The following is an 11,683-nucleotide window of genomic DNA, read 5'->3' on the forward strand; positions in this document are numbered from 1 at the left end:
CACAGGGGACACAAGAAACACAGGGGACACATGAAACACAAGAAACACAGGGGACACATGAAACACAAGAAACACATGAAACACAGGGGACACATGAAACAGGGGGCACAAGAAACAGGGGACACATGAAACACAAGAAACAAGGGACACAAGAAACACAGGGGACACATGAAACACATGAAACAGGGGACACATGAAACACAGGGGACACATGAAACACAGGGGACACATGGGACACAGGGGACACATGGGACACATGAAACACAGGGGACACATGAAACACAGGGGACACATGAAACACAGGGGACACATGAAACACAGGGGACACATGAAACACAGGGGACACATGAAACACAAGAAACACATGAAACACAGGGAACACATGAAACACAGGGGGCACAAGAAACACATGAAACACAGGGGACACATGAAACACAAGAAACAGGGGACACATGAAACACAAGAAACAGGGGACACATGAAACACAAGAAACAGGGGACACAAGAAATACAAGAAACACAGGGGACACATGAAACACAAGAAACAAGAAACACAGGGGACACATGGAACACATGAAACACAGGGGACACATGGGACACATGAAACACAGGGGACACAAGAAACACAGGGGACACATGGGACACAGGGGACACATGAAACACAAGAAACACAGGGGACACATGAAACACAGGGGACACAAGAAACACAAGGGACACAGGGGACACAAGAAACACAAGAAACACAGGGGACACATGAAACACAAGAAACACAGGGGACACATGAAACACAGGGGACACAAGAAACACAGGGGACACATGAAACACAGGGGACACAAGAAACACAGGGGACACATGAAACACAGGGGACACAGGGGACACATGAAACACAAGAAACACATGAAACACAGGGGACACATGAAACAGGGGGCACAAGAAACACGGGACACATGAAACACAAGAAACAAGGGACACAAGAAACACAGGGGACACATGAAACACATGAAACAGGGGACACATGAAACACAGGGGACACATGAAACACAGGGGACACATGAAACACAGGAAACACAAGGGACACATGAAACACAAGGGACACATGAAACACAAGGGACACATGAAACACAAGGGACACATGAAACACAAGGGACACAGGAAACACAAGAAACACAAGAAACACAGGGGACACATGAAACACATGAAGCACGAGACACACATGAAACACATGAAGCACGAGACACACATGAAACACATGAAGCACGAGACACACATGAAACACAGGGGACACATGAAACACAAGAAACACAGGGGACACATGAAACACAAGAAACACAGGGGACACATGAAACACAGGGGACACATGAAACACAGGGGACACATGAAACACAAGAAACACAGGGGACACATGAAACACAAGAAACACAGGGGTAACGGAAGCGCCAGGAATTAGAATTAACAATCAGTCAACAACCTCTGAAACTCGAGGCAGGCCCGGGAGCTCCACACATCAAAACTCTGAGTCCCAACACAAACTCTGAGAATCGCAACAGATGGCACCAACGATGCACTCACGCACTGACCCAGGGCGTCCTGATGGGAGCACGCCAAGATACCAGAGAGTGAGTGTGTGTGTGTGTGTGTGTGTGTGTGTGTGTGTGTGTAGCGCTGCAACCAGTCTTCGAGTGATTGGAATAACTCAATATTAAAAAATATTAACAGAAATGCTGCGTTTCATTTACTGACCGACTGAAGCCAGGCCTGCAGTACAAACGTATCTATGGGCAGCGAGTGGATGACGCACACAGCAGCAGCGATGATGACGCTGGCAGTTTAACGTGGAGGCGGAGTCTATTTACACACCGCGGAAAGGCGGAGCTGTTACCGAGACGGTGAGAGAACAGCAGCTGGTCCCGTGATCACCACCACCATCGCCTCCTCCAACGCTTACCTCCCATCCGATGTGGACAGCGGATCAGCTGGAGGCGCGATCGAAGATTGCAGCGCTCCCAGATCAGCTGTACACACCGGAACACTCTCCCATGTTGCTTGTCTGTGTTTTGTGTTATGGTGTGATGACGTCTGTGCATTCCCGTATTACCCTTTTGTGTTACACATTTCCATGTTTTTTTCCTTGCTACCTAGCCTGACCTGTCTCCCCAATGTGATGTGTGTCATATGTACGGTCGGCAAGGTCTGTCATCTCGGTTGTGGCAGCTGCAACTGACAAATAAAGGCCCTCTGATCTCATCTCACCATCAGAGGTTTTACTGGCTGCAGCTCCATCGAAGCTACTCTGTAGCTCCGCCCACTGCCGTTTGTGTCACACACAGAACAATCTGAACTCCAGGAGTGTTAAAGTACGCAGACGAACTGAACTCTGACAGGTTTAAATGACAGCTTGGTGAAGGCTGACGGCAGCCGCTCTGGTTTACATGGACGTCAACAGGGGCGAGTCTAAAGGGGGGCGTGGGGTGGACCACACTGTGTTTACTCTGAAACATTTTTCTGTCTCAGTTCAATTTGATTAATATTGAAACATACAAATAAAAGCCAAATAAACTCTGAGCTGCTGACCTGAGGGAGCTTAAACACTGAACTGTTGTTGATGTTAGTTTGCAGCTGACGTGCTCACTGGTCTTCCAATCCCATCCAATTTTATTTATAAAGAACTTTAAAATACCCAGCACAGGACCAAAGTGCTGTACAGAAAATAAGTTAAAAACAATAGAATAACAGAAAACAGCAAAAATAAATGAATAAATGAAACACGTAATACATAAAAATTAAAACAGCCCTATATTAAAAAGAAAACAAGATAGAACAGCATCGAATCAACTATGAACAACTAAAATAAAACTAAAAAAATATAAACGAACATCTCACATGGTGTCAAAGGTCAGGGTAAAGAGGTAGGTTTTCAAGAGTGACCTTAAAAACAGGTGGTGACGAGGCCTGTCTAATCTCTAAAGGGAGATCTTTCCACAGTTTGGGAGCTGCTACAGCAAAAGCACGATCTCCTCTAAGTTTACCCAGTCCTGGGTACATGCAGGAGCAGCTGATCAGCTGACCTGAGAGAGCGGGTGGGTGCGTGAAGCTGTAGCAGCTCAGAGAGAGGAGGCGGGGCGACGCCGCGGAGAGCTTAGAATGAATTCTGAAAGAAATGGCAGCCAGTGAAGTGAAGCTGGGGCATGTGCTCAAACTCTTCATCGCAGACACCACACACACACTCACTCACTCACACACAGACACACTCACACACTCACTCACACACACACTCACTCTCACACACACACACGCACACACTCACACACACAAACGCACACACTCACACACACACACGCACACACACACACAGACACACACGCACACACACACACACACACACACTCACACGCACACACACACAGACACGCACACACACACACAGACAGACACGCACACACACACACAGACACACACACACACACAGACACACACACAGACACACACACACACACACACACACACACACACACACAGACACACACACACAGACACACACACACACACACTCACACGCACGCACACACAGACACGCACACACACACGCACACACACACAGACACACACACAGACACACACACACACACACACACACACACACACACAGACACACACACAGACACACACACACACACACACACACACACAGACACACACACACACACACACACACACACACACACACAGACACATACAGTTGTTGTTCTTCTGCAGAGTCTAATTGGCTAAATAAATCTGCAGCACGGCGTAAACAGTCTGATGTTAATGAGACGCACATCACCGACGCTGCGCTTTGCTCTCATCCATAAAACATCCAGAGATTAACGGCCTCCACCCGCACAAACCCACAAAACACAGAGTAGTCAACCCAGCATGCCCAGCACCACACAGCATGGACCACAACTCACATTAACACACATGAAACAAACATGTAACACACATGTGAGCACACACATGCTTTCAGGGAAGGTGTGTGTGTGTGTGTGTGTGTGTGTGTGTGTGTGTGTGTGTGTGTGTGTGTGTGTGTGTGTGTGTGGGTGGGGGGGGGGGGGGGAGGCTTGAAACACAAAGTTACGATCAGAGGAAACGGGAGGAGGACAGGTGAGGACAGGTGTAGCATGGATCACGGAGCTGATGACATCTGGATATTTCTCTGATCACCTTTGAAAGAGGAAAACCGAGTGTCCTGGCTCCTCCCACTATCACTGTGTCTTGATCACTTCTGTAATCAAATTACATTGAACCTGAATATTCATGTAGAGTAACTCCACCACGTCAGTTCATCTACAGGCGACAAACGAGCAGTAAACGATGTTTATTCCAACATGAGCACGTTTGTCGTTCCTGGTATGTGGTTATGGTTGCTGCTGGTCTAACAAATATCTCTGCCACTTTGTGACACACGCACACAGATCTGTATCACGCACCACTTTATTAGGTACCCCTGCCGAGCTGCTACAGCAAATATCTGATAAAGCAGAGGCTGATTTGGGCCTGCAGACGGGACCGACGCATCAGGGCGGAGGAAAAGCTGAAATAGGCGACTCAGGATGGAGACGGAGAGGAGAAGCCACGGGACAGGCAGGAAAGATGCAGGATGGACGAGAGAAGATGGGCAGGGATGAAGGAAGAGTGACAGATGCCAAAATAACCTTTCAGCGTTTCAGAGAGAATCAGCTGCAGAGCCCACAGCACCTCCACCTCATGAATCACAGCATCAGTGTGAGACGCAGCGGTGCTGAAACATCTGCACGATCCAGCCAGCACCGAGGAAGCTCCGAGCTCTGCTTCACTACGACGTCTCACGCAGTCTGCAGGAGCTTCGGACCGCCCACGCTGCTCAGACCGAGCCCTGCCATCAATAATGCTGATCGCTGATCAATGAGCTGACTGCTCGGGTTTCCCTGGTGCCATGAATAATCCTGTGTGTGTGCAGCTCTGTACTGGGAACAGCATGGTGTGCGCTCTCTATCACGTTACCACAGATCATCATCGTTAACCTGCTCGCACAGATGAAGGTCAGCCGGCGAGGCTGCACATGACCCAGCTCATCGTCATCATCACCTTCATCAACCTTTGACCAGTAAATCACTAGTAGCCCCGCCCTGCTTCCTGCTCTCTGTGACTCTGAGAGGACTAAAATTAACTTCCTGTTTTCACTGAGGTCAGAGGTCAGAGCATCCAGAGGCTCATGTTGTCACAGACCCCCTGCCGGGAGCCAATCTGGGGCCCGGGGCAGCTGGCAGGGTGAACATTACTCCTCTTACAGACAGACGAGCACATCGCAGCTGTCCACGCAGCTCCTCCCTCTGCTGCATCGATGCTCCGTCTTTATCACCTCCTGTTTACCCTCTCATTCATGTCGTCGTCTGTTTGCTCTGCGTGTTCGCGCCGTGCCTCTGTCACGATAGGAGCTTGCAGCAGGTACTTCTGTTTCAGGGCGCTGAGCTCTGGAGCAGAGACATTCAGTGTTCTGCTTGTTCAGGTGTTCAGCAGGTGTGTGATGAACTGCTCATTGTCTGTCACAGGGTGAACCGGCACGTCCACGCCCACTCTGAGCTGCTGCTCACGGACATGTATAAAAACATGGGGACCTCCACTCAGCCTGGCAGGGCCTCAAAACCATGGCCTCTGTGAATGCTGCGGTCACCACCTCCAGAACCATTGAGGTGGAGGGCAGCAACCCCTCCTCCCTCCCTGACGACCTCAACGCTTTCTACACCAGGTTTGAGACGGACAACATGGTAAATGGTAAATGGCCTGCATTTGTATAGCGCTTTTCTAGTCCATAGGACCCCAAAGCGCTTTACACTACATTCAGTCATCCACCCATTCACACACACATTCACACACTGGTGATGGCAAGCTACATTGTAGCCACAGCCACCCTGGGGCGCACTGACAGAGGCGAGGCGGACACTGGCGCCACCGGGCCCTCTGACCACCACCAGTAGGCAAACACGGGGTTAGTATCTTGCCCAAGGATATTTGGCATGCAGGAGGCAGCCTGGGATCGAACCACCGACCTTCTGATTAGTGGCTGACCTGATCATAAAACAGCACATTGTAAGAGCAACTGACCCCCTGATGGACCCTGCAGTTTCCTTACCGTGCACGCAGAGGTGTCGATGATGCAAAACTCTTCATCTTGGACTGCATCCACAAACGTCTGGAGCTCCCTGACTCCTCCACCAGACTTTGCTGGTTTCTCATCAGCCTTCGACACTCTGCAGCCTCACATCCTGCCCACTAAACTTTCCTCCCGATTTCACCTGATGATCAGCTGATCCTGTGGATATTGGACTTTTTGACCAACAGGACTCAGAAAGTTTGGGTCAACAGCTCTCTTTCTTCTCTCCGTTCCACCTGCACTGGCTCCCCCCAGGGCTGTGTGCTCTCCCCCCTGCTCTTCATCCTCTACGCTGATGACTGCAGATCCACACAGCTCTGTCACCTGGTGAAATATGCTGACGACACAGTTCTCCTGTCACTGCTGTCAGGCCCTCACAACACCACGGGCCTGCTCTGCAGGAGTTTGTAGAGTGGTGTGACAGCTCAAACTTGAACTGAATGTGAGCAAAACCAAAGAGATGGTGGTGACCTTCTCAAGCAGGCAGAGGGATCTGGCTGCTTCAGTCACCACCACCATCCACGGGAAGCCAGCGGAGGTAGCTGAGGAGCACAAATACCTGCGAACCATCTTTGACAACCTCCTGAGATTCTCTGCCAACACAGAGGAGATTCTCAGGAGGTGCCACCAACGGCTACACCTCCTTAGGAAACTCCTTTGGAGTCAGCACCCCCATCATGATGACTTTTTACTACGCCTTCCTGGAAAGCATCACGACCTTCTCCATCAGCTGCTGGTTCCCTCCTTCAGCCTTCATACAGGAACAGACTGCAGCGCACTGCATCAGCGTGCTCTACAGTCATTGGCCTGTCAGAACTCTGGCAGGTTTTCAGCCAACAGGCCTCAGACAGGCAGCCAAAATCATCAGCGACCCCTCTCACATTCTTCACCCCGCATTTCAATGGCTCCCCTCTGGGCGACGCCTCCGCTGCATTTCCTGCAGGACTGAGCGGAGGAGGAGCGCCACCTTTGTCCCCAAAGCAGCTCTGCTTTTTAACTCCAGCCGATGAGACCAGAAACATAAACTACTCTCTTCTTATACAACCGACACTTTATTCTTTTAGTCACTTACAGTTATTTATTCATCTTTCAGTCTCTTTAATTTTAAAACTGTATTAACTGTGTATTTATTATCTCACTCTTATCGCCTGTTCTTATTGTCCTCATCTTCAACATCGTGCTGCTCTGTTGTTTGTTAAGTGGGGATAAATAAAGTCTCTCTGATTCTGAGGTGACCCACAGCCGTGCAGGGTGTTTGTCAGCTGAGAGACGTATTAGCACCTTTAACCTTTAACCTGACCCTGCGTGTCATTGTGGCACACTGAGGAGCTGTAAATGACATCAGTGATCGCGTTTAAACTAGTTTCATCATCTCAGTTAAAAAGATTCTGTTTCTATAGGACTTCATGTTAACTCCAGCAGGTATCAGTTTATTTTACAATTCAGGCTGTCGTGTTTATGTCTGGTTAATCCCGATTATTTCATGTATCTGACCTTATTCCAGAATATTTCAGGTTATTCCAGAATCAGGTTATGGGAGCTCGGTAAGGCCCGGTGTCGTTTTGATGTTTTCTGGCTACAATAATCTCGGGACAGATATTTAATTTTGACACCTCCCTTCCAGGCACATATCCTCTACATGATGACACACATCGTGGTCATGGAAACTGTCTGCATTGCTGTGGCAACGGATAAGGATGTCACAACGACTGGGCCATCCCCTGTGGCGAGCTCCACTATAAGGCCACAGGCGTTTTCTGCGACTGCATGTCAGGAGGTGGGTGATGTTACCACAGAGTCACACGCCGATTCAGTGACGACAGCGAAACACCGCCTTCACGTACGTGTTGCAGGTTCCAGCGCCAGCGCGCCTCCAGCTCTCAGGCTGTCAGCTTCAGACTTCACCCTCAGCAGCTCTGCACACCGCCACAGCAGGTCTCACTGCCATCTTTAAAGCTTCCCCTTCACTCCTGCTGCTCTCCTTCTGTCTCTGCCCTGCAGCACCCTGTGCCTCACTAACAGCAGAGAGGAAAAGTGTTATCAGTTATCAGCTGTAATCCAACATCACAGCAAACAGCCCGAAGGCCGGTGAGTCGGAGCGCTGCACATCGAGCAAAGCAAAGCTGCCTGAAACATGAAGCGTGGCAGCGAGAGGCAGTGTTTGTCCTCTGAGCTGCACTCACAGCTCTGTGATCATGACAGAAGCCACTGCAGCACAAACACAATTACTCTGAGGTCCAAATAACATTACAGGCTCGTTTCCAAAGCACACGCTTGGCGCAGCATCCAGCTGATTCAGTCTGAAAGCACAAACCAAACATCGTGTTTCTGTCCTCGCACGCCCTCAGAGTAATGCTGGGCTCACACTGTGCGATTTTTGGCCCATTTTGAGCCGATTTTTGAGTCGTGTGACCGTTTTGGACTTCATCGTGCGTCGTGTAGTATATGTGGGTTAACGAGACGCGATTAACACCTCACGACCAGCTCCCGATCATCAATCGCTTGGTCGTGAGGGTGTCACCGCAGTTTGTCACACAGTTGGATTTACATGCTGCTCAATCACAGCTGCCTGATCATGTTTTTCATTAGCAATTTAGCAAAGTTGGTGGTGGTGTGTCTGTGTGAGTGAGAGACAGAGAGGGAGAGCGAGCGACAGATTCTCTGTTATAACCTTCATGTTATGGAGGCACAGTGTGAGCACTCAGGTCGCATCAGAGCATCGGGCCGTATAGTGTGAGACCTGCATCGTGACCTATGAACCTCTAACCCCTGCGAGTCAATCGTGCAGTTTGAGCAGGAGCTGAATCGCGCGACTGAAAAAAATCGCACAGTGTCTGCCCAGCATAACGAGACTCCAGCACAAGAGAAGCTGCCCCTGCAGCCCGATCTCCAATCACAGACGAGCAGCGAGCCCACAGCTACAGGCCCCTGCAGCCTGCTCCACACTCAGATGGTGAAGCAGAAACCAGGACCGGGGGAATCTTTTTATTTTCAGGATCTCACATCACTGTGAAGACAAACACACACTGATTCAGGAAGGCCTCCACCTCCGACCACATCAGAGGGACCAGCTGATCTCGCTCTGGAGCGCTGCTGGCATCAGCGTGTTTACACTCACTCCAATACTCCACCTGTTATTGTGAATATTACAGCAGCAGGCAGACAGCTTCCTGCTCCCACCACAAAGCAAGACGCTCGCATTCACACGTGTGGGAGGTGCCCATTCACTCTCACACACACACACACACACACACACACACACACACGGCGGATATTCATATCTTGTGGGGACATCTAGTTGACGTAACCCTTTCCCTGGCTGCTCACCCTGACCGTAATCCCGACAGCAAAAGCACAGGGAATTATTTACTGCATGCACACGTTTGTTTGGTCTGACTCCAGGCCTGAAGCTGTCCTGTACATGTAGCTCTACCCACAATGCACCCTGACAGCTGGGTCGGAGGCTGGAGTGTGTCTCATAGAGATGACAGCAGTGTGTGACATCACTTCCTACTAAGCACAAATCTGCAGCTACCACCGGTCACATTTTCCCCACCTTGGTAACCACGCCCACCAAAGCCACCAAAGATCATCTACTCACATGCGTGCAGGGAGAAGTGTTTGCGCTCTGAGGATCCCGAGTTTCCAGCGGCCGACGGGACAGGGGCAGCCACAGACGACCCCAGAGAGCCCACCGCAGGACGCACGCTGGAGGCCACGGCTGCCGAGGAGCTGGAGGACTCGCCTCCTTCTCCCAGGAGGTGCTGGATGGAGTGGAGCTGGAAGCAGGGGTCGGACAGCAGGACGGAGGCAGCTCGGGATACCCTGAGAGGAGAGAGAGCACCGGCTGAGGTCAGACCTGCGGCTGTGAACACACACAGTGTGTGTGTGTGTGTGTGTGTGTGTGTGTCACTGTGGTTCCTCACAGCGTTACTGGAGGCCAAGGTAATGCCATCCAGAGGAAGAATCTGGTTAGATACCATATTTCTAAGCTTTTCAGGGCCGAGTACAATAACCTCAGTTTGATCTGAATTAAGAAGCAGAAAGTTAGCGGCCATCCAGGTCTTTATGTCTTTAAGACATTCCTGCAGTTTAACTCATTGGTGTGTGTTATCTGGCTTCATGGACAGATAGAGCTGGGTGTCATCAGCATAGCAGTGTAAATGTATGCTATGTCTTCTAATGATGCTGCCTAAGGGAAGCATGTATAATGTAAACAGAATTGGTCCTAGCACTGAACCCTGTGGAACTCCATAATTAACCTCAGTGTGTGAAGAGGACTCTCCATTTACATGCACAAACTGGAGTCTATTAGATAGATATGATACAAACCACTGCAGTGCAGTACCTGTAATACCTACAGCATGTTCTAATCGCTCTAATAGGATATTATGGTCGACAGTATCGAACGCTGCACTGAGGTCTAGCAGGACAAGCACAGAGATGAGTCCACTGTCAGAGGCCATAAGAAGATCATTTGTAACCTTCACTAAAGCTGTTTCTGTGCTGAGCTCTGAAACCTGACTGAAACTCTTCAAATAAACCTCTGCCGATGATCTGTTAGCTGTTTGACAACTACTCTTTCAAGGATGTTTGATATGAAAGGAAGGTTGGAGATGGTTGCTTTATAAGAAAGCAGCAAACTATTTCTCCAGGCTAAATGATGATCTTCTAAATTTGTGACACGCTATTTCCTCTCCAGCTTACGAGTCATCTGCTTTAGGTATTTATAGGTGCTTGATAGGTGTTTGAGAATTATACCAGGGAGTGAAATACTTCTTCTGATTTGAGGCTTTATTTTTCACAGGGGGCAAAAATCTGCAGAATCAAACATGCAGCACTAGCCGCTGTGACTCAGGGCGCCAAAATAAGCTTTTAAAGTGAAAAACAGAAGCGGTCACTTCCCCTCTTGTTTGGATGCAGATGTTGGCTCGTTGCTCAGCGGTGAGCAAACTGGGTAGAGTCCCTCACAGGATGATCTCTGAGGGAAGCATGGTGACATTTCCCTGTAAAACCGCCCGTGACCTTATCTTTTCAGCCTCTCGACACGCCCCCCCTCCACGGTCCTGTAGGCTGCCGTCATCCACACAACTGAGTCACAGAGCTCAGCTGGAAATGTCGCCGGCTGTGTTTTGAGTCCATCGTGTTCCCTCGTTAATAATAAACCAGGAAAGGGCAGCGTGTTCAGAGCTATGGCACTAATGATACACGGAGCACATGAACAGGAACGTCACAGGAAACGGGACGTCTGGGAGGGTCAGGAGAACAGCCGAGTCAGCCATGGCCTCACACCGTTGACTTCAGCCTCAACTTCACCTCTAATACATCCATCCTTCCTTCAGCAGCTTCAGTATAGATGAATAAACACTACATCAGTAGTCACGTGTCACAGTCTAACCAATGACAGCAGTGCGTGGTAGAGAACGCCGTGTTCTACCTGCTGCTGGACTTAATAAAGTTTTTATTGTGTGGAGCTGCTTCAGTCGGACGTTACAGGACGTCCAGCAGGGTAGGA

At 49.7% G+C, this 11,683-nt stretch overlaps 1 protein-coding gene across 4 annotated transcripts in view; it reads right to left on the reverse strand.

Moving 5' to 3' along the window:
- rnf123 (ring finger protein 123) overlaps positions 1-11,683 on the reverse strand; it is a 108,891-nt gene that overhangs the window by 32,201 nt on the left and 65,007 nt on the right. For all 4 annotated transcript variants that reach the window (XM_085353627.1, XM_085353626.1, XM_085353624.1 and 1 more), the window contains exon 37: positions 9,770-9,993. In XM_085353627.1, the coding sequence (XP_085209753.1) occupies positions 9,770-9,993 (224 nt within the window). The remainder of the gene's footprint in view (positions 1-9,769; positions 9,994-11,683) is intronic.

This window comes from Diplotaxodon limnothrissa, linkage group LG5 (genome assembly GCF_057381915.1).
Source record: "Diplotaxodon limnothrissa isolate DT_005_m linkage group LG5, D_limnothrissa_male_GT1.1, whole genome shotgun sequence".
Lineage (NCBI taxonomy): Eukaryota > Metazoa > Chordata > Actinopteri > Cichliformes > Cichlidae > Diplotaxodon > Diplotaxodon limnothrissa.